At 46.0% G+C, this 23378-nt stretch overlaps 1 protein-coding gene across 10 annotated transcripts in view; it reads left to right on the top strand.

The window, feature by feature from the left end:
* The window catches only part of LOC139771015 (uncharacterized), a 47178-nt gene that overhangs the window by 11888 nt on the left and 11912 nt on the right, over positions 1 to 23378 (top strand). For 9 of the 10 annotated variants that reach the window (XM_071703418.1, XM_071703419.1, XM_071703417.1 and 6 more), the window contains 5 exons: positions 807 to 3491; positions 8805 to 9381; positions 20013 to 20256; positions 20484 to 20704; positions 21738 to 21933. In XM_071703418.1, coding sequence (XP_071559519.1) covers positions 807 to 3491; positions 8805 to 9381; positions 20013 to 20256; positions 20484 to 20704; positions 21738 to 21933 — 3923 coding nt within the window. The remainder of the gene's footprint in view (positions 1 to 806; positions 3492 to 8804; positions 9382 to 20012; positions 20257 to 20483; positions 20705 to 21737; positions 21934 to 23378) is intronic. The other variant, XM_071703416.1, reaches the window with a different exon arrangement.

The following is a 23378-nucleotide window of genomic DNA, read 5'->3' as shown; positions in this document are numbered from 1 at the left end:
GATACATGACTATTGTAATCATGGATTGTTTCCCGAATTAGTTTGCGAGGACTGGCGGTAAGTGCATTTCTGCGTATCGCGAGCATCCGAGCAGTAAGACAAACATTTTCATATTCCTTTATCGGCAAAATATTTGTTTTATATCAATTTTATTTTATCTCTCCAAGTTTTTTTCTTTGAATCCATCATAAAATAGAATTTAAATTTTAAACTCTTTAAACAAGATATTAAAATAAATTTATAACTAATATAGTTAATATATTTTTCTCGACGAGTTAATTATTGAAAAGATTGTATATCCGTCAAATTAATCAGTTTTTTATATTTCAAATAATCAGAAAACATAGTTGATTTCTCCGCTTCAATTTGACAAGAAAGGATTAAACAATGTACGTGCGTTTGTGCGTTCAACACCCGTTCGTGCTGAGTGTTGAACGCTTCTTAATTTTCTTGGCACTCGTACGCCGAAATCCCCTCCGCGTGACGATCATTTTACGGCCAAGTTAAATGCAATCGCGACCCTGAGGAAGACCACCTTGACTTTACTGCCGATATTATAAACGTTTAAAACATAAGCGCGTTACCGAATCGCCAGATCACCGCCGTTTGGTTCTTAAGTGCGCAGTGTTTTGCATTCACGCATCCCTCAAGAATGCAGCTCGATTTTAATATAGGGACTCATATTACAAGCGTAAAATTTTAAATATAAATTTCAATATTTATACTGAATCCCGATATCTCGTCATTTGTACTGAACGAAAGATAGATTCTCCAATATTTCGATCATGTCCGTTTACACGAAACAGAGATTTCTGGCACGAGGACGAGGAATATGAAGACGACGACGATGACGACGACGAAGAGGAGGATGACGAGTACGATTTCGAAGAGTACGAACGAAGCCGAACGAACGCGGATTCCCGGTTGACGACCGGTTTCGAGGATCGGCTGCTGTTCGGCGAGACCGGCAAGTACGCGACGTCCTTGGACTATCGGAACACGATCGACTTGCGGGAGATCGGCGTGGAGACGAAGAGGGACGCGCTTTTGGAGCTCAAGTCCGGCCAGAAGACGGCTAAGTTAAATATAGCCGGTAGCGGTGCGGAGCATCATCATCACCACCACCATCATCATCATCATCAGCATCCGCAGCAGCAGCAGCAGCAGCAGCAGCATTCGCAGCAGCAGCAGCAGCAGCAGCAGCAGTACCAACAGCAGCAGTACGATCAACACGATTACCATCACCACCACCACCGCCGCCAACAACAACACCAAGGGTGGAGCGACGAGGAGCACTTTAATTTTAGATTCACGGACAAGTCGCAGAGCGCGCCCAGTCTGCTTGACGGTGTCGAGGAGTCAGCACGCTGCACCTCGCCGTCTCGTCTTCGCACCGCGAGAACGACCTCCTACGTGTCGACATCTTCCCTCTTCGAGAATTACACGCGGGTGGCCAGCGTGCCGGTGGACTTGAATCTCTGCGGCGTCGCCGCTACGTGCGACGACGAGATGAACGGTCACGAAATGGCGGAGACCGCGCCCGGCGACGAGGCCGCGACTCTGAAGAGCTCGCCAGAAGAAGATACGATCCTAAAAGAAAACGATGAAACGCAAGTGGGAACGAAGGTCGTCTTGACCAGCTCAGTCAGGACGCAACCGGCCCAGGGCGCGCTCATGGACGGCGACATGAAGGAACGCGAGAAGGAAAACGAAGAACGAACGAAGGTCGAACGCGCGAGCGATCGTTGCGAGACGCGCAACAAACAAACGAAAACTACGTCGACGGTGAAGACTCAAGATCGCTCCAACTGTGTATTGGACATCGCGATGGTGACGGAGAACGATCTCGACGAAGCCATCAAGCAATTTAAGCGCGAGGTGGAGGAAGCGGCCGCCTCCGGAGTGGCGAACGCCGCCATTTTGGCGATGGAGACGATTCAACGAACTGCGTCCGGTCGAGTGAAGAGTCGAAAAGTGAAGAACAACGCCAGTTACGAGCTGGCGCAGCAACTCGAGGTGGACGAGAGAAATTTTCAGAAGAAATTGAAAGATAACGATGAAGAACGCGATGGTGCTAACTCCCCCGGGAAGAAACGGGTGCTGAACAACGCCAGCTACGAATTGGCGCAGCAGTGCGACTACATCAAGGCGTTGCAGAGCTCAAGAGCGGCGTTCCAGCGAATGGACGCGTGCGACGAATTAGAGGAAGCTGCATCCGGACGCTCCTCGAAGCTAAATGTCGCCGACGTGATGCGCCAAATGGGCTCTGACACGAACGTCAGCGAAGACTCCAAGCCAAAGGAGCCGCAGAACGACTCGTTCTTCGGTCAGATAAAAAAAAACTCGGATCCATTTTCAGCCTGTGGCGATGCTAGCGCGCTGAACCCACGGTTGCTAGACGACGAGGTAGATTATCCCTGCTTGGAAACCAAACCTATAGGAGCATCCTGCTTGGAAAATAGGGTCGTTTTACGCGAGACGATCGAATCGGAAAAGTCAACCCCATTGAAAAGTGTCCTTGAAAATTCCTCGACGGTATCCTCCTACGTCGACGAGGAATCACCCATCAAACGAAGCGAAGAAGAGACTGGAGACGCGAAGAAGACATTTATCGGAGAGTTTTATCCGGAACGCGCGGCGCAGCTTCCTCGGAAGTCTCCTCAGGCGGACGAGAGCGGGGTTCAAGAACGGAAAATGAACTCGGAGAACGCGTCGTCGGATCGGGACCACGAAGATCATTCTCGTAATCCTGGCTCGAACGATCGAGGCGCCAGCGAGCGTCTGTGGAGGGTCGTGATCGAGAAGCAAGCGGTGACGAAGAAGGAAGAGGAGAAGGAGGAAGAGAAGAGGGACAGGATGGAGGCAGTGGAAAAGAAGGAGGTAGAGGAGGAGGGACACAGTGTCCGCGGTGTTGGCTCCGAGTCCCCACCCGGCGGTACGGGTTCACTCGGTGAACGTAGTAGTGGGAAGCCCGCGGTGGCCGTGGCGGCAGTTGATACGAATCATCGCGGTGGTGATCGCGACAAACGTCAGGGCGACGAGCAGCAACGCGCGCCGAGCATCAACAAGCCGGACGCGAGCGTCGCGAACGCGAAACGATCGTCGTCGTTTGTTGCCCCGAAGAGGGAGCCCGCGAGGACCTACGCGGTATCTTCAACCTCCCTACCGTCGTCCTCGTCCTCCGCCGCCATGAAGAGCGAGGAGAGAAAGAAGGGCGGTCTGGGCGGCTTTCTGCAGAGGTTCTCCAGGCTGAGGTTCAGCGGTAGGACGAAAGTGCCGCGCTCGGAGGCGCACAAGAAGGCCGTCGAGCCGACGACGAGAACGCAGGAGGAGCAACAGCTGGCCACGGCCAAGAAGAAGGAGCCGGACTATATCATCATACCGTTGCACCCGCCCGAGGAAGAGAGGAGACGCCAGCAGGAGGTCGTTACTCTCGAGGAGGCCGCCAGGAGGAACAATGTGGACATTCAGAGAAGCGCCTCCAGTGTCAGGTAAGTCGTAAAATCAACTGGTATATGCTTGTGGAGGCGTTCCGTTAGATATGTGTTTATCTTACATTGAAAAAGAAATGTCGTTAGGTTACAACGGCATACATTAATTTCTGAAAAATTTCTGAAAGCTACAGTGTCTCATCAAATTGCTGTTATGCTCATTCTATTTTTCAATAAAGGAGATAATGATAAATATATATTCTTGACGCGGAATACTACCGCTACTTTGTCGTGTCTCGAGCTAGGATATTCGAAAGCAACAAGTTGGTTGCGCAGTACATAAATATGTAGAGAGATCTTGAATATAACTTACGTGTTATCGAGGTTTTGTCATCGTTTTATTAGCAACGATGCATTTTTATGTGATATAATAACGATATAAAACGATCGTTCGTCATGTGCACGATATAATAATCTGTAATTAAAGTTTTTGAATGTACATCGTACATCAATCTCGAAGTTCAGTATTTACGTCGAAAACTTATTGTAAGTCACGTGTCTCGCTATCGATCATGTGTATTAGCCTCACGTTAAACTATCTTCGGATAGCGCCGATACTATCTTTTCTTTTTACCACGGTTTTGCAACTTATAACTTATTTGTCGAGAAAATTACTTTGATTGGGTATTCGAAATAATCTCTTCTATATATCTTGATGTAATTTTATTTGATGCCGTCGCTTCCACCGCCGTCCCACGCTAGCGTTATTAGCAAACCGCTTCATTCACAGTTTTGTTTAATTCCACTTTCATCTCGTCCCACACCATCGCTCGTCTGTCGCAATCGCTCGTCGACACGTTCGTTTCCTCCTCTCTCGAGGACTGTGTATGCTCGTTCGGTCGGGCCCGCGAGTCTAATTCCGCTCTCAGACTTCAGACACGCTTGCAGTGGCTCGCACTTCACCAATCGATGTAATTTCATTCTCGTACAAGAGCTCGCTACCCGACGACACCGACGATTCCCGCATCATTTCTGTTGTCTTACCGTAATCAGCGCGCTGCCCCGGTTCCGCACCCACCAGCGCAGCGGTGCGGCGACGGAACCCCCCCCCCCCCAGTTCGGTTCTCTTAATTAAATTTCACTCTCACCCCGCGTCTCGCCACGTCATTCTCGCGTAATGCGACCTAATTGCATTTTATAACACGACCCCTCTTTCCCGTCGCCCTGCCAACAGCCTTTATTTCATATTTCTTCCGCGTCTCCCTCTAGCTTCACGCATTGCTCGCATTTTTTTATATATAGAAAACGAGGAAATCATAAAATTAAAATAGTTCAATAATTTTTTAACAGCCAAGAGATCTTTATGGATGGTAACCATAATTTCAATCGATAAGAATCACTCGTAATTTCTTTTCTCCAGCGTAGCCGCGAGTATTTTTATTGGCCTATACGCGTGTTCGCCACCAATCAAGATTCTCTTCTGGGAACTTCGTATCTGATCCCTCTGCCCTCCTTCGGCTTTAACAAACATTTGCTTTATCGCGTTAGATTTCGCCGAAGCAGCGTCTTTCGTTTCGATTCGTGCTGCGCCGAAAAAGTTTCATCGAGAAGAAAGAGGAGAGCGGCTTCTATTTTCCACACGCGAAACAGCTTCGCTGTCTTTTCGCCGGCACGTTAAATTGACTTCTGATTTGCACGCAAAATGCGAACGTTATGCGTTCTATTAGATTGTGTAGAATATTTCTAAAAATTATTTGTTTAAGTTAAGATAATTCTCGAAAATTCCTTTCACGTATTTTTTGTCAGTAGCTTCCGTCTCGTAAATAATTGATGACTATTATAATAAACTCATAAATTAAGATCTATCGATTTATAATCATCCTGTCAACGGTCAAATTCCTCAAGTGTTGCAAGTCGGTAATATTAATTTGTTAATGTTTATTTATAATTTATTTAAAGGTTGTGTAACCATCTTCGATTTATGACATCTTTTTTTCATGAGCTTGCATAACTGAATTCTATTTCGAATTTTATTTCTTCGCTCTTGTAACACACTTCGACGAACGATTACCTCATTTACGCTACGCCGCAGATTTTCGGCGGCTGCGTTTCTCGGTTTGTTTGACGAGATGTTAAACAGAATGCGGCCGGTATCCCACGCCCGTTCGCTCGCGTTTAGGGGCGATGAATCACCGTCGTAAGCTGCGGGATGTAATTTAGGAGGCCGCCGCCATTCGAGCTTTCGCAAGCGGAGCTGGAGTCTGCGAGTCGAGCTTCTCTGGCGAGGATGCGAGGATATATATAATTGGAGTTAGTTATGCAAAAGTATGCAAAATATCGCGCGACGTCCAGTCCGCGAATTTTTCTTTAGAAAATTCATAATTTGCCAACATCCGGCTGCTCGGTATTAACTTATGTAGCCACTTTTTTATTCGTAATTTTTCATATGTCGCGCAATTAAACCGACGGGAGTTATGCTATTTAATTATTTCTTTGTTCAACTTTCAAATAATCTTTTTTTATGGTTTTGATTGAAAAGAACGGAGTATGATTGGAATTGATCATTTATTTTAGTTTTTTAATTATCTTTTTCTTTTGTTTTCTAGCCTTTCAAAATATTTAACGAGAATGACAAAAATATTTCGCTATCCCTAAATATCTCGACTCATAGTTGCGACGCAAACTCGAGACTCGCTCGCTCGTCTCATGCCGCAGTTAAATATACACCTTGCACACGTGTGTAGGTGTAGTGCCGGTCAGAGAATCAACTTATATTAATCTTATTCCATTCCGGTTCGAGAGAGTCCGGAAGTCGCGCACGGAGACGGGTTCAACGTCACGTTCGGGACTTTAATCGCAGGGTTTCTGTCCCCCTCCTCGGACTTTTTGCTCCCCTCTTCTCGTCGTCGCGTAAAAGGACCAGCAGTGTTCTCCAGTTCCGCCTCTTATCTTTATCCCGGGTTTTTTTTCCGTGCCCGCCTATATTTGCCCTCTCCCCTTTATTCCGCCGCCTTGAAAACGCAACAAACACTACCATTTAGCTGACTCTTTAACGACGGCGCAATTAAGCTCGCTCCCGCGCTCATTCCAGCACGGCTTCCAGCTGCGTTCCGTCGTCGTCGGGACGGGTTATTACGTCGTATCGCAAGGCCGCGTCTCGCGCGGATTAAACCTCCGCTAAACCCGACGGTGGACGCCTCATTGCAATTTATTTTATAATATAACTTTCGAGAAATACCAAATCTTATTAGTACCAATTGTCTTGTGTATAATTTTCTTTTTCGAGCGTCATTGCCTGCTGTTCACGTGGGAATGTTAATAACCCTTTTATTTTGTCTACTTGTCCCGTATGTTAGACATCGTTACTGCGGCTTCGATATCAGGCTAAGCGTCGACATCTGCCGAAATCGGGAAAGTATATCGTCCGGGGCACGAGTTCTCAGCTCGTTCCCGGAGCCCAGAAATCCGTCACTGTTTTTACGATCGGTCGTATACTAATTTTAGAAATCGATGATTCCCCATCGTTGTGGGCCGCGTTATAAACATGATTATAAACGTGATCTCACGCTACGCGGCGATAATAAAACCGACGACTGCGTTGCAACGCGTCGCTGGATCACGTGTGAATGAGGCTTCCGTATCGTAAGTTCGTTTGCGTCTCGCTTCGCGAGTCGTCTCGGCTCTCCCGAAGATTATAACTCTTATTATTAATGAGGCTCGATGGTGTAATTCAATTCTCAAGTGTCACACTTCGGACAGGGAAGATACGGTTGATCTGGGGCACTCTTCGCACATTGCACGTAGATACTTTATAATGTACTCCAGGCGAACTTAATTCGCAACAACTCGTTAATCAAACTCATAATCGAATCATACTTCTAAACGGGCATACTAAAACGAGCTTGGTGCTGATTATTCTGTAATCGCGTAAAACTCGCGGTCAAAGATCATCGGAGCCGTAACAGATTACAGCCGCCTGACAGCTTCACAACAGATCGCAGCCTCGTGCTCGTTCGTAATATAACGAGATCTCGAGGAGCTCGGAATAGTAGCTCGCTGTGTCCAGCTTCTTATCTAGGAGGCTGTACTCACGGCGGATGGCGGATAGAAAGTGTCTCATTAATGACTGTCCTCCCTTCGCCGAGATATATAGTCGTGCTTTTATCGGTACGCCGCATGTCCGCCGTAGCAGACTCAATAAAGCGACCACTGTCTCTCGCGAATCCGGACTCCATAAATCGGAAGTGGAAAAGCGAAAGTCGAATGTAATTTATCACGTGTAAAAGTTGTTGTAATCACAATGATCTTTAATTCATGATTAATGTTTCAAAAGTAGTGGTCGACGGTCAACCACGTAACGTGCTTAAAATTGATATTTCAATAACACAAAGTTAAGGATATGTACTTGTTGGCAAATTTACTGCGATTAGCTTTCTACGATGTATCAACCTTTCATGATGTTTCAATCAGATAATTATGATATATCAGCCTCGTCGGAGCAACAATTAGATTAAGCGGGATACCGAAGGCGAGGGGTTAATATCCCCGATTCCGGTCAAGAGGATGACAAAAAAAAAGAGGGCACATCACTCAGCCGCCAACTGTCCGCTATCGAAAGCCGATGATGTTGCGACAGCGTAAAATATGCTTGAGCGCCAATTTCCAATTATCGCGTCACAATAGCGTCGTGTTCACGGAACAAAAACGCTCTCGTTCGGCACTACTAATTTGAACTGTGATGCTATGAGCCTCGTGCAGCATGACTTGCCTTTAACGTGGTCGGATAATGCGTCAGTTTAACGAAGCAATTATCCTCCATGAGAGCCGCGGTAAAGTACGCGAAAAAAACGGTCTTTAATTGCGACGAACAAGTCATGAATAAAAAAGGGATCTTTATTCTCTTGTGTCACGTGTGGAATTCGAGAGTTGGGGTGAGAAATGCGAAATGCGTTACTCCGCTGAGATTTATAGATTTTCATTCTGAGTTAGTTATCATAAAATTGCAACACGTAACATCAGTTCACGAGCTTCCCCACCAAAATGCACATATCAAGGTTGCTCTTATAAAACTGATGTAATCCACCGATATCCAATTATCCCGCGTAACATCGGTGTGACGCGCGACGTTGTGCAAGACCAGTCGTGTTCGCTGGCTGGTTTCGTTCGCCCATCATGTACCAAGCACTTCCGTTCTTCCGCTCTTCAGCTTCCTCCTAGATTCGCGATGTCCTGGCCGTGGCGCGGCGAAATTTCCGATCGGCAGTTCGTATTAAGTCAAACTACCCGCGTTATCGCTAAAAAGCTTCTCTTTACTTCCTCAACCACCGATCAAGTCGACTATCTTGAAGAGTGTCTATCTGTTCATTGTTGCAGCAGCAACGGGAGGGCACCAGTGTCCAGCAAGCCGCCCCTGCCACCGCAACCGCCACGCGTCGCCGCTCTGGGCATGTCGACGCGAGCGTCGGCGTCGGCGTCGGCGTCGCGCCGACGCGCCGCCACGGACCTTGGTAACCCGGCGGCGATCGAGATGGCGAAGGCCCGCGCGATGCAGGCCGCCCAGGAGCGCCCGGTCGGCCTACTGGAGACCGACCTCGACGAGGCGGTGATCAGCACGAGCTACAACGGCACGACATACACCGCTGGCCCGACCGCTGTCTCCGCTGCCGCCGCAGCTACCGCCGCCACCGCCGCCGCCGCCGCCGCCGCCGCCGCTGCCGCCGCCGGCGCCGGTGGTAAGAAGACCCGCAGCCTGCTCGACCTCAACCACACCTCGGCGGCGGCGCCGCGGCCGCGGCCCGAGCACGCCCTCCACGTACCCCAGTCGCCCGTCGGCGCTACGCACAGGAGCCCCCGCGACGACGTCGCGTCCGCCGCAACGTCCGCCATCCACCAGCGGCCCCACAAGTCCATGGAGTTCCTCCTCGACAAGGAGAACCTGCATTTCGTTAAGGTGAGTGGTCCTGCTGGCGTAACCTTTATAACGTAGGGTTTATCGTTCGGTATCGTCTGGTATCGTCATGCGACGAACGATGCGACGTGGACCAGCCGAAGAACCGCGCGCGAAATCGCGAGAATTCCAGGTCGGTCTCGGTGGTCGTCGACGAGGAGTCGCGTCCTGGTCTCGTTGCGAGATCGATCGCCAGCGAGGCTGGGAAGTTGGATGGAATGCACCTATATTAGACCCCGACGAGCGGAACCCTCTGTTCCGTGATAAATCGAGTCATGCTTGCGTTGCGAAATCGGTCGCGCGTGATATTGGGAAAGGGGACGTTCCAGCATAGATAGAAGAAGAAGTCGCATTTTCCTAAGTTCCGTCACGTCTTGGCGACAACGTTGCGAAATTACGAACGATCATCAAATAGTCTTCCTTAGTCCGATGACAGTTGGTGATGATTGAGGCTATAGAATAATGAACTTGTGCCTTATGAAGACGTGTCGAAGAGTCGTTTGGAGCGAAATTAATCGAAAAAATTTACGGATACTCCGCATCACAGGAAGATTAATTGGGAATGTTCCGATGGAGACGTGGACCATCTGCCGTTAATTAACACGGTTTTGATCGATACGTTAATTAACCCAAGCTACGTGCTCTTCGCACTATCGTCGTGTCAGAAATTAGCATTCGTTTAATTAACGCTGTGTCGCAAGGCGGATTACATCGTCATTCAATGGGTCTACCCGACTTATCTAATATAAGAATATTTGTTGCGCGCATATATTTAATACGTTTATATCGCGTGGCGTGATAAATCTCAGACTAAGATTCTTCCCTAAAAACTAAATAAGAGAAAATATCTTTAATCTCTAAAGGAATATTTAAATCGGATTTCAAGTTTCCTTTGATGGAAAAGAAGTGATCTTTGAGTGCTATGAGTTAACAAGCGCACAAGTATGATCATACGTTTCGAGATTGCACCAATCTGTCTTCGAATGCGCCTCGTCTGTCAGTCCTCGTTTACATCTCGAGGCACATCCATCCCAAGTGAGTGCTTTTGCAGGCAAATCGCTGTAACCGCGATTCTGGAAACCGCCGTTCTAATCTCGCCGTCGATAGAACACCGCCGACCGCAAGGGTGTCCCGTATCGACAAGCTGGTTAAATTAGGTCTCGCCGGATGAGCTCCTTTTAGCGAGCGACGAATCTCCGCCGATACACCTTCGATTCTACTTCCTCTCTCGGCTTGTCGCCTAGGTATATCGCAGCGAGGATCGATAGAGGCTCCTTCCGCGACAAGGTGCGATGAGTGCCGCAGAGTCTTTCTTCCGCATTGGCGTAGTTTCACGTGGACTGCCTCCGGGCTTCGCCGGAGGAGCGATTTCGTCGTAGAAATGCCACAGAGTTCCCTCAGTTATCAAAATCGACGTATCATTCTTTATAAACCCTTCAGAATCTATTTATTTACCGAGAGGGAAACCGCAGTTCTTGCTGATCCACTTACATGATTTTTATAGGTGGAGAAACGTCGATTCTTGAGATATTTTGGCACGATCGTAAAGAAACTCGTATGATTTTTTAGATGTCTCTGGATAACACGGTTCTCAGACGTTGACACAGTGTGTTTTCACAATGCCACGAGCTATCATGAACAACCGTCATAACTCTTGCCGGACGGAGTCTCTTTCTCCGTTTGTCCTGCTTTCTCCCCGGTGTGTGTTTCTCGCGATGGCGGCTCTGTTACACGTACGCGAAAGATAAAGACATCGATCTCACCGCGCGCACACGTTGATATAATTATTACCAATCTCCTCCTGATCTCGTGACCGAGCCGACTCGATTCGGAGAATCGGCTTTCCGTTTTTGTCGCCAGTCACGCGATGGACAAACTTTAACGTCACGCTATACTTGGTCAATCTGTTCGAAACTTCCTTTAACGTCATTAGCTAAGTACCTGTGACCGGATCGCAGAGCTGACTTTGGATTTTCGAAACGTCTTGACACATGACCTAGTCATAAGAGGAAGGTGACTTTAATAAGGGGTCGACGGTCACGAGGTTACGCTTCACGGGACGACGGTCGTCGGCTCGATGATCGGCATCGCGCATCGTGGGAGCCGCGTCGATCATCGGTTCCATTCGAGCCTCTTGAACGGACATACGCGTAGCGAAGACCGTTGACCCTGGTGCTTTGGTTCACGCCCTTCCTTTTCACGCGTGCACACGTTTCGATCGGCTCGATTAAACGTTAGGCGTTTAAGGCGGTCCGCTACACGCTCCTACAGCCAAGCTACTAGGCGCTATTATGGTTTCAACAGCTTATTCTACGTACCTATCTGCACTCGTCAAAGAAAATCGCGAATGTGGACCGAGCGCGATCGTGAGTTCCTGTTAAACATATGAAGCACGAAAACCTCCGGAAAGAAGAGCGTGGGAAAGAATTATGGCGAAATTATGAGTTCTGGGTGACTTCCGCGGATCTAACGGCAATCTAACGGCAATGTGGTATAAAAATCGTGCTCGTGGCGTACAGAAAATTTCTAATGCGACCTCTTTTGTCGAGCAGTTTCTCGCCGCGCTCCTCGAAGAACCGGAAAATTATACAACCGCGCGCGTGCACGGTTTCCGTTTTTTAATCAGCATAACTCGTGCGCGAGATATCCTTGAGATGTTCGTTTGCGAAACCGCTCGGTGGAGCCTCTTCTTCGACATTCTAAGGGGGGCTTTCTCTCCTCCCTCCTTTCGCCTATTCTCTTCTATTTCGTTTTGTACGACCATCGTCATTCTTTTGTTTCATTTCCTTTCTGCGTCCCCTTCTCTTCTCGTTCCCTCTTGTGATGCCTTTACTTATTACGTAACGGGAAAAGACGAAGAGGAGCCCCTTCGGGAGAAGGAATTCGGCGGGTAACGGGAGAAAAGGAGGAGGGTAAAATCTTGCGACAGGTCGATAACCTTTATGCGCATTCTTCCGGAGTCGGGAAGGCTCGACAAAGTGTCGCCTCAAAGAGGACCATCCTGAGGAAGGAGAAGAAGCGGAGCGACGCAGAAGCGCTTTGATCGCCGCCTGCGAATATCTTTGAAGACTGTCGACGGTGCAGGATGGGGCCGGTAGGACGATCGAAGTCGCTAATTCGACGGGGTCAAACGCGTGGAAAAGACATCTCTAGAAACGTTAGAAGTTCAGACCGTGCGATACACGATATTGACCACTTGAGGAACCCTCGCGTTTTGTTGCGAGATAATCGATAACTGTTCGGATAAAAATATCATGTTAGTGCATCGTTGCAGTACCTATTGCTGGAAAATGAGCAATGAAGACCTGACATAAAAGAGGCTGGAATGCCGTACTTCCGTCAAATTGTCCGGTAACTGGATAATAATCCTTTTCCAGAAAGAATGATTTCAATCTTTACCCAGCAATTCTAGAGAACATTTTTTTCAAACTGCTGTGCATACAGCAAAACATGTAGACTAAGAGATAACATAAGAGTCAAAAATGATTTTTATATCATTTTTATTACGTTGCAATCCATTTTCGACTATCTCAGAAACATTTATACGAAAAAATATATATAGAGAGGGTCATTTTCTTCCTCTATGAAAAACCTTGCGCCAGATGTAACATACGCACTGCTAATTTCTATGACGATTTGGAGGGCAAGGTGGATCAGCGAGGAAATCCCGAACACGGCCACGCGACTTCCCGGACTGCGCATTGTGCAAATATCGGTCCAGTGTGTCCACGGCTTTAACAATGCCTCCTCCCTCTTTCCCATCCTCCCGTGCCCTTCAGCTTCCTCCTCTCATCTCGCTTCCACCAGCATAGCGTATTGATCGACACCAACACCAACGGCAGCGGCTCGTCCCGCCGCGTGCGTGTGCACGCGCTTCTTTGTATACGCGCGTTACGCTTCGTCTCGCGATATACGCGCGCTTCCACATACGAGCGCATAAACCGATCTCTCTCTCTCATTCCGCTTCGTGCACTCCGCCTGGCGAATCCAACACCACGACGCCTATAGCACGCGAATCCGTGCCACGTTGACCCCGCAGCCCGCGGAACGAAGTCGCTCCTCTATCCCAGCTGTTATCTCGCGAGACCATTTAACCGAGTCTTTGTTGAGGAACTAAAAGAGGAGATTGATTTATTTTTTACAAATTCTCTCTCTATACGACGACCCGTGAATTTATTGGAAAGATTCCAATGGATCTTTCGCCTTTCGGCGAATTATAATTCGAATTATCATTATAAATAGCTTGTATTTATACGAATTTAGAAATTTTTGGAAAATTTTCTGACCGATTTTCTTAGCGAATTAGTCATAATATTCAATTATTAAATATTTATTTATAGAATTAGAATTGGCGCATCTGAAGAGCGACATTTTGAAATTAATGTCTTTCAAGTTTCTTGAATGTGATACTCTGCGCAGGTATCATGATGATATTAAAAAAATTAATGTCTTAAAATTATCCCCGCGCGATTCTGCGGATGACGTTAGGTTGCAGATATTCACATTATGCGAAGTATTAATCACACCATCCATAATTTCGAACCACGCGGCTTCAAAGAAACAGGAGTCGAGATCCACGGGAGCTCTTTTTTCCTTTTCGTGGCCGTGACATTTGTAACCGTTAAGCAAACATGTAAATTCTCGATTAACATTTATCGTCCGATTGTCGGACTGCGCCGTCCCAAAAAATTGCCCGTTTATTGCCACGCGAGTGAAATCAAATTTTAATCACGCACCGCACCGTGCGGGGAAGATCGCCCTCCTTCCCCCTGGAAAACTGTCGAACTGTTTAAACGCATTACCTCTCATCCGTGTTTGATAACTTGATTGTCCCCCGTAATAATTTCGAAAGCCACGTCGTTCCGCGACGTAATGAATGTCGCGCGTTTGCGCGGATATCCCTGTTAGCGGAATTGTTCGCATATTCCGCGCAATTTGCACGTCCATAGCGCCATTAAATTCCATCGTTGAACGTTCGGTCACGAAACCGGGAAAGTCGCGGTAAATTTGACGAGCGATTCCAGCGCGGGCTAGAAACTTACGTTACTTCCATTCGGGAGATTTTATCGCGGATTTGTAACGCGCGCCCGATTAAAATTCATTTCCAAAATCCGTTTATCGCGCGAGACGCGATCGAGCCTATTGTCTTGGAATAAGGAAGGGATTAAGGGGGTCACGGTAAAGTCAATGAATCACGCGGAATCGTCTGTTTGCATTCAATGAATATGCCGCCGCCGATCGAGGGTCACGCCTGGCCTGTTAGAACCGTCAGAAATCAACAATACGTGAAGCTGATGTATTTAACATCGTCATTAAGAGTTAAGAGAGATGAAGGAAACGAGAAATACGCGTTCGCGATGTACGGCTTAACTGAGATTGATTTAAAAAAGTCAATAATTCAGGAAATTAGATCTCGAATATTTCTCGGCGTAATAATATTTCGAACTCTCGGACAGCTTTCCAGAGAGAATCTCTTACGCCTCTATTGCACTCATGTCAGGGAGTCCACGACAGCTTGTTACGCCTCGGGCCAGCATTTCCGGTTCATTTTCACGTCGCGAAACCGTGCCAGCGCCCGTTCATCTCGTTTCGTTTCGTCCCGTCTGGTCTCGTCGGGACACGAAATTGTGCCGCGTGTAGGCTCTCGCAAATCGATTCGAAGTCTCTCTCTCTCTCTCTCTCACTGCACCTGCATATGCCACTGGCCCGTATATCCCACACGCTCGTACCGCGGTTGGCATGTCGAGATCGGGAAAGGAGTCGACATTCCGCCAACCGGACGCATATCGGTGGCATTATGTAAGCGGCTGTGGAATAACTTTAGAACGCGAGGTAATTTTAAACGTATGAAAAGAAACGTCCGATAATAGAAGTATGTTTAAATGGAGAAACCCGTGGCATAATCAAAGATACGCGGTGCTTACAGAACCTGTCGATATAAAAGTTAGTGCGTTGAAGAGCTCGCACTGTCTGATAAGAAATATTTTTCAAATAAAAATTCTCACACACATTCGCACAGCCTTTATTACAGATTGCATTTTTCAAGAGTTCTCACTTTCTGTAACCTTTTGCTTAAGTGAAAGATGAAGAGCGGTATTGTGTTATCGAGAGGACTGTCCAGAAGTTGACCCTTTGTTAGCTACCCTTGCTTCGCCCTTGTATTTGACCTACTTTAGCACCCTATTTCGGTTGAAAGATCTTGGCATATAATAGGGGCAGCAACTCCAGAGGGGTTGGCTTTAATCCTCGTGACAGCTTGAAAGTGGATTATTTCGATATCGAGTTTCAACGGCCTATCCGATTGAAGTAAAAAATTCGATGTAAAATGAGCACAGACACTTTTCTAAATGAATACTTCTTATTAATTAGGACAAAATAGCTACAAGACAGAATCGGAGATAATAATGATATATTCTTTCGTAAGAAATGATCATAATTCTCAAACGCAATAACAATCACAGGTAAATAACTTTCTCGTCGAGAGTTTTTCGGCAGCGTTGTTTCTCTCCGGGGCCGATCGCCGATTCCGTAAAGTTGCGGCGTCGATTGCGTTGGATCGTTTATAGGTTCTGGGCGGTGAAAGAAAGAGGCAGTCGCGTGAAACGTTAATACCCGCGGCGGGCAAGAGAGTCGAAGGCCGAGCGAGAATCCACGACGTGTGGGCGCTCTTCGTGCCCACGTGTATCTACGATACAGGCTGTGCTACGTGCAGTGTCGTAAACACCGAGGGGCTGATAGTCGTGTGACACAAAGTTTCTTAAAGCCACGTAAGAATTGCAAGCTTTATTTCAACTTTACAAAGTCTAGAGACCGGCGAACAGTTCCTTCACAGAGGAAATAAATGTTTCACGAGATTTATCGTTTCACATCGTAGAAATAATAACTATTCTGTTTTTTTTTAATAACGACTTGATACATGAATAAAGGTTTAACATTCTCTCTGATTAATCGCGAGGTAAAAAGGTCATGTCGAACAAGATCCGCGTCAATGAACGCGAGAACCTTCGGCTAGAATGTTACAAAACAAAACGTTGCACGTGGCTCGCGGATTTCTGATTATTCCTTTCGCATAATGAAATTACGACTTTCCGTTCCCCGCGAAGTGCGACTTTGCACGAGGGTCCGTTCGCACGCATTTATGAGCACTCGTGTCGGTGTATTTATACGTGGCAGGCATATGCGTGCCGCATGTGCGAACCGCAAATGCGTGGCTTTGCCTAGACGATATTTTAGGCATTAGCGGCTCCAACAAATATCAATTGAAAAATAAATTGTGTTTATTACGTTTTAATTATAACGTGGCTTCTCAAAATAAAACTGTAAAATAACGTGAAGTTAAAACAAAAATGTAGAAAACAATTCAATGATAGAAAAATCAAGAGAAGGGAAAATAGATTTTCTTAGTTTGTTGTTTCTTAGAATGAAACGTTACTTAAATTAATCTAATGTTCACTTTGTCCACTTTAAAAGCACGAATAATACTACTTTTGTACATGAATTGCCGATAGCCCCACTATTATCAACTATTTGGCCATGCTCCGTCATTTTCTCGACGTAGTTCGCTATCGTAATACACTTTCAACCAACATTTCTACGATAAGACGACGGGAATTATTTAGACACAAGGCGATTCCAAAGTTTCGAACGGCTGAGGAAAAGTTCTGCAACTTCCGCCGTATTTGTGTAGGTGCATTATTAAGGCCAGCCTTCGAAAACAATTGCAATCGATGGCGGTTAACAATGAAAGGTAAAAGGCGGCGAGCCTCGGCACAGGTTTCCCTCTTTTCTTGTGACTATAGGATCGGAGCTACGTGACTATTAGGGTTATATCCACGAGATTATATCGTTCTATAATTCATGCGTGTATGTACAATAATTTTAAACGAATAGTTCATGCGACCGTCAACATACAAGTATCGCGAATGGCTAAGTAGCTAAGGTATACATAAATAAAGAGCGGTAGTTTTAAAAACTTACATAAAACCGGAAAAATTGTTGATCTACTAGTTCGTATATACAGATGATTTTTAGTTTGAAATTCGAGTGGAAAGATAGTCAATATCTTAACATGTTATGAGATTATTTTTAATATTAAAAAATCATTTAAAATTAACATTTAACTTTACCATGTTAAGAATATTTTTTACACGCGTGGATCAAAAATTGTTGCGTTTGAAGGATTCTCTGAAGAGTGATAGATTCTCTTGGATATTATCGGAATATCGTAGGCGATGCTGGTTGCACTCGCGGATGCTGCGGGAACAGGATGCATCGCCGGCGCAATGCACATGCACTTGCAGCGAGAGAGAGAGAGGCGCGGGGTCTTTGGCCGCCTTAATGGCAGATGCGCTACGCCGTCTTTGACGTGGCTTTCCCTTAATTCACGTCAATTGACGGGGATGACACGATGACGGAAAAGACGACGGCCTGTAATTGAAATTAACATTATTGCATCTCCGTGTCTCGACACCCGAGACGCCCGTTACGCAACGCGTCCGTTCGTAACGCGATACCGAACCTTGGACGTTTCTTTTAATCGGGATATAGAGAATCTTAATGTCATTTTGATTCCACCTCCATCAAGCTCGCTCTATTTTAATTTCTTTTCGTTGCGTTGATCCGGCTCGATTTCCAGACTCCACCATCTGACTGCGTCAATCTTCGTATTAGAATTTTATCAGAAACATAAGATATGCGAGATTTGTAGTTATAGATTTTAATAAGATTTCTGAAGGATCCCGATACGTCACGGGAAAGTCAGTAGGTTCGCTATCTCGCGAATCGCGCGAGTTCCATTTGCGGCGCGACTTTGACTTATATGGATGTAAGAAATTTCGCGACTCGTGAAATCGATTCTGTGAAGCGAACGCTTCTTGCCGCCTGCTCTTCCCGTCCGCATTATGTAAACGCCCCCTCACATTTCCGCACACGGACCGCTCGTATCCCGCTCGCACAATTCATCAGGCCTTGGCCTCATACTCCGAATCCTGCATCACCCGCCGTCCGTTTCGCGTCTGCACGGGATTGGGAAACCAACCGAGAGTCTCGTGCTCTCAATTTTTTTTTTACCATCGAAAATAACTGGACGTCATTTATATTCGATTATTTTGCCGTCTTAATGAAGATCAGTTACCGGGAGATGAAATTTGAGGAACGCACACATACATTAGTCACGTAAAACCTTATTTCTGGATTTTACCCTCCTCCGCTGAATTATTTAAAAACCTATTTTAATTATTTTGTAATTTTAGACAGAAATGCGCCCCGAGCTTCTCAGCGAAACTTTATCATTTCCGCGAGTTAGTCTCAATTTCTTCGCGAGGAGTGATTTTAACGAACGCCAACGCCGGGAATACGACTGCTCCTAGTTTTCCCTCGCTTCTTAAGGTAGCGTTATAGGGATGGAGTTTCAGTTGAGGAAATATTTATGAAGCGGCGTTTCGCCCTACGCGCGGAAGAAAATTCAACGATCTAAAATGTCTCGAAAAATATTTTCCTTAGGCCGCGCGATACGCACACGTGCGTGCTACTGGACGAACCACTCCCTCGCTCGATGACGAGGAGAAGACAGGAGACATGGAAGCCATTCGCTTTCTGATTTAATCCCGTTAGACTTCGTGCATAGAAATCACACGCATGTTCGTCACGTGCATCCGTTATGTGGCCGTCGCGCGATTAGCATTGAAGTTGAGACAATGAAAAAATATGACGGAGCAACTAACAGTGACAAACCTCTAAACCCGATATCTGTCAAAACTTGCAAATCGTCAACGTTAACTTCTTTCTAAAAATACGACATGCTTTGTGATAGAATTGTTTTGTTTTTATTAAATTAAACTAATAAGTACGGCGTGGAAAAATAAAGAGAATTATGTCCTGTAAATATATAATCTTAGCGATACAACTTCGGTCGTCTGAAAGTGCTCTGAGAGTAGAAGTCCGTGAATAAAGTGGAGTGTCGTTCCCAGATCCGATGATCGCTTCTCAACGGACTCGCATCGTCGATTATAGATCGAGAAGCGACTGCGACACAATGACAGCGGCTCACGGGTTCGTTAATAGCGCGGCGTGTCGAATTTTGATCGAGAGCGCGGCGAGAAGCTGCGACGAGGGCCTCGTCGCGTCGACCTTCGAGCAGGTTTGTCCCTGAAACTTTCGCAGAGCAGGATTGATGTCTCGCACGATAGTTCGCACGACAACCACGTGCTCTCTGTGTGCCACACGTCACCGAGTGTCCCGAAACATTCGCGCCTGCTCTTCGTCCAAGTCGATCTCTCTCACGACGAACAATTTGACGTTTGTAGGAACTAGATTAGTTATTTATTTGTAATACAGATATAGATACGCACAAGATAGATTGCGTAAGATGAATAAATATCCATCAGCCATTTAAGTTCAAGGATTAAAATTAATTATCGTCAATTCCATTATTAATTCCATTTTATTCGAATTTTCTATCGTTTTATTGTTCAAAAATTCTGTTGGTAATATTTTAATTATTATCCACATCTCTTGATCCTCGAACTTACGTGAGCGAGAAATATTTCTTTCAATTTATCGCAAAAATTCCTATAATCGCTCATAATTGGACGCAGAGGGAACTAAAGGATACGAACACGAATTTGTCATTGCAGCCGCCGGAGAATGAGCTGCAGAAAGTGGGCGAGCGCGTGCCGAGCGAGCATGAGCTTAGGGTACAGCGGTCGTTGCAGCGGCTCAATGTACCCGACTGGTACAAGAATTCACCCGCTGCCCGCGACGGCTTCCGGCTGAAGAGGCACTCCGACGCGTCGCAGCATGGAGGATGGCGCGCCCTCGGCTCCAAGACCACCTCCCTGTCGTCCCTCTCGTCGTCTTCCAATCGACAGCCGACCACAGGTGGGATAGAGTCATCTTTGAACCAGCAATGAAATATAATCAATTCTATAAGAAAAAGTTATAAACGTTAAACTTTGAAATTTTTGATAAATTAAGAAAAAGGGAGGGAATTTCTGGTCCCCAATGTCCAATTCTTGATTCACAAATAATTACAGATGTGCTTACGTTTTGCAACGTAACATTTAACTGCTTAATTATGCAATGGACGTTTTTCTCTTGTGTCACAGGTGTCCTTCTGAGTCCCAGTCCCACGCCCCCCGTATTCTCGAGATGGAGCACCAGCTTGCTGAACAGCGCCGGCAGTTCGCCCGCGAGTTCGGCCAGGTCGTCCTTCAATCACCGGCAGCCCTACTTGGGCTGGCGTTCTCAGGAGCGACTGACCAACCCGCGGACACCGGCGGAACGTCTTGCTCAGGGTATTCTTCCCCAGCTGCAGGCCGCAAACAAGGTAAGTGCGCGACAAGAAGAAAAACAACCCCTTCCTACTGTCACTTGAATTTTTTTTGTCATTTCTATCTCATCAGATTTTTGCAATTTTCTACCGTGGGATTGAATTTTAGGGCAAATTAAAATCGCCCATCCGTTTATCCGCCACTTAACGCAATTTTACCTCGTCTGTTTCGCCGCAAACGCGCCAGCCAGCAAGTACAAAATGTCCCGTGGAAATTATTGACGTCACCGTTAACGTCACAACTTTCTTTGCGTCAGCAGGCCTTAGAATTCTAGCGTGTTCACGAATCAATACTCGCGCGATTGTGTAAATCTGTGAGTTACATGTTGAATTATTTACGCGTTCACGCACTCATATATTCGTATTTATTCATGGATTCTGAAAGAAAACTAGACGACGCGACACCCATGCACCCCCGGGACTCGTTCTCATTCCACTCTCTGAACCCTCCGCGAGATTTGCATCTTGCTCTTTGTGCAATTTATTTTTAATTTCCGCGAGCAGCACGCAAGCGCGTCGCCGCTTTCTAAAATTAGAAATTCTGGCAGGAAAGCTCCTGTCATCTCGTATCTGTCGAGGTTTCTTCCCTGACGAACACTTCACGTTGATACATTTTTAAAGGATTTATTATACTCCAAAGCTTTTTCCTCGATGAGTTTAACAATTTTAAGAAACCTATCATAAAATTGTATCTGTTACAACAGATTATATAAATTATATAATTACTTATTTCATAAATATTATAATGCCGAAAAGTGACAATTATCAATTACATATTAAAAGATATTTATAGTTATTCCGATTAACTACTCATAGTCCTGATAATGATTTTTTAATCCGCCAAACACTCGAAACAATGAATGAATTGACAAATAATTTTTAGAAGATTTTGTAAGATTGCTTTTATCGAAATAATCTCTTAAAATCGAAATAAACTACCATCTAACGATGGCTAATGTCCTGGCTGGTATTATAATAAATGTTTAATTGTCTGTGTGGAACGGATCTCATGCTTATTTCGCAACAACAGCAACAGCAGCAGCAGCAACAGACAACGAATCAGCAGCTGGAGGTACGGAACTCGATAAAGGAGGTGACCTCGGCCATCGTGCACTACGTGCAGAGCGGCCAGGAGGTCGGTGGAGGTGGTGGCGGCCGACTCTCGCCTCGATCTCGACCTGAAGATTGGGACGACAGGGGCGGAGCGAGGTCTACCAGCCCCAGAGGTGAGCACTAAAGCACCCCCTCAGCCACACAAAAAATATATATACCATCCTATCAACATCACAACCACCATCACCTTTGCTCTCCGCCACGAAGGTAATTTTTGAGTTTTCCTATTTTCTTAATGTCTTCTTTTATCTTCCTTTGCAAGCTGCCTCTCTTTTTCTCTCTGTCTCTGTCTCTTTCTTTGTCTCTGTATGCATCAACTGGCTCTGCGCATCGATAAGGTCAAAACAGGTCGGTCTTTAACATTTTTAACATCCCCCCCTCCCCCGACTTCTCGGATTAAAGAATTTTAAGGGTCGAATTTTCTGAGAGAGCGTTGGATTTACTTAGAAACGCGTCCCAAAATATTTTTCTCGTAACTCGAGCACCCTTAGAATTCTCCATTTCAACTCCAATTATTATATCATATATTTTAGTAAAACATTATACTATTGAGATTTACATATGAATCTCATTATATTTCGAATTAATGGAAATTAATGGATCACTAATGAGAATTCAAATTATGGAATTTTTAATTAATTGAAAACTATCGTCACGCAAATCTATTTTGTTAGATATACCCACAGGACCAAAAATACAATTTAAAGACGGCGATAATCGCGATATTAAAATGCAAAATTCTAAACTGTCTAAATGTCTAAACGGAGACTCTTCTTCTCGTTCGCCATTGAGGCACTAAGTGCAAGTCATGGGCGGCTTGCGAGAGTGCTTCTTGCAAGTGGCGCGCATGCACGTGTCGCACTTTAACACGGTACAAGTAGTCAAGCTACAAGTACTCAGTCTATATCTTCCGCGTTTCGAATTGCGATGCACATCCTCTGGCATCTTGCGACCCCGGTATCGCTTCAGATTATAAATAAATCCATTAATAGGATGTAAACGTTCAATCTCGGCATCAAATGGTCCTTCATTAAACCCATCACGGATCTGATATCGGAAGTGCTCTTAGCACTTCCGCCTTCAAGATTATCACGAGGAACGTCAGTTTATCTTCTTGACTCTACTCTTCTTGACTTGACTTATCCTGACGGTTCTGGTCTGTAAATTAGAGATAATAGAAACACGAAACAGCATTTGGTATTTGAATGTTTATTACAGAAATCGTTTATTATAGAAAGCGCACCCTTCAGCAACCGGGATTCACGCTTGTCGACTTACGACGCTACAAAGTAGCGCGATCGACAATGCGTCGCTTGATTTTGAAGTCTAATGTCGCTGACTACTAGATTGTAGCCAGCGCCGGTTGGCGGATCGTGACCTTCTCATCTCGGACAATCCCGACGCTACGCTGCGACTCGAGAGCGTGTCGTCGAGACGAGTCGCTGCTATTTCGATAGTGTCTCATGACCGTCGCTACCGAAATAGATTACCCTGAAATTCAAACAACCTCTTCACCTCCTCCCTTCATCTTTTCAGTGCGAGCGAATACGCGAGCAAG

The sequence above is a fragment of the Temnothorax nylanderi genome, unplaced genomic scaffold (genome assembly GCF_030848795.1).
Source record: "Temnothorax nylanderi isolate EJ_2023f unplaced genomic scaffold, tnyl_v1.0 TNYL_tig0035_pilon, whole genome shotgun sequence".
Lineage (NCBI taxonomy): Eukaryota > Metazoa > Arthropoda > Insecta > Hymenoptera > Formicidae > Temnothorax > Temnothorax nylanderi.
This window is presented reverse-complemented; position numbering and strand designations above follow the sequence as displayed.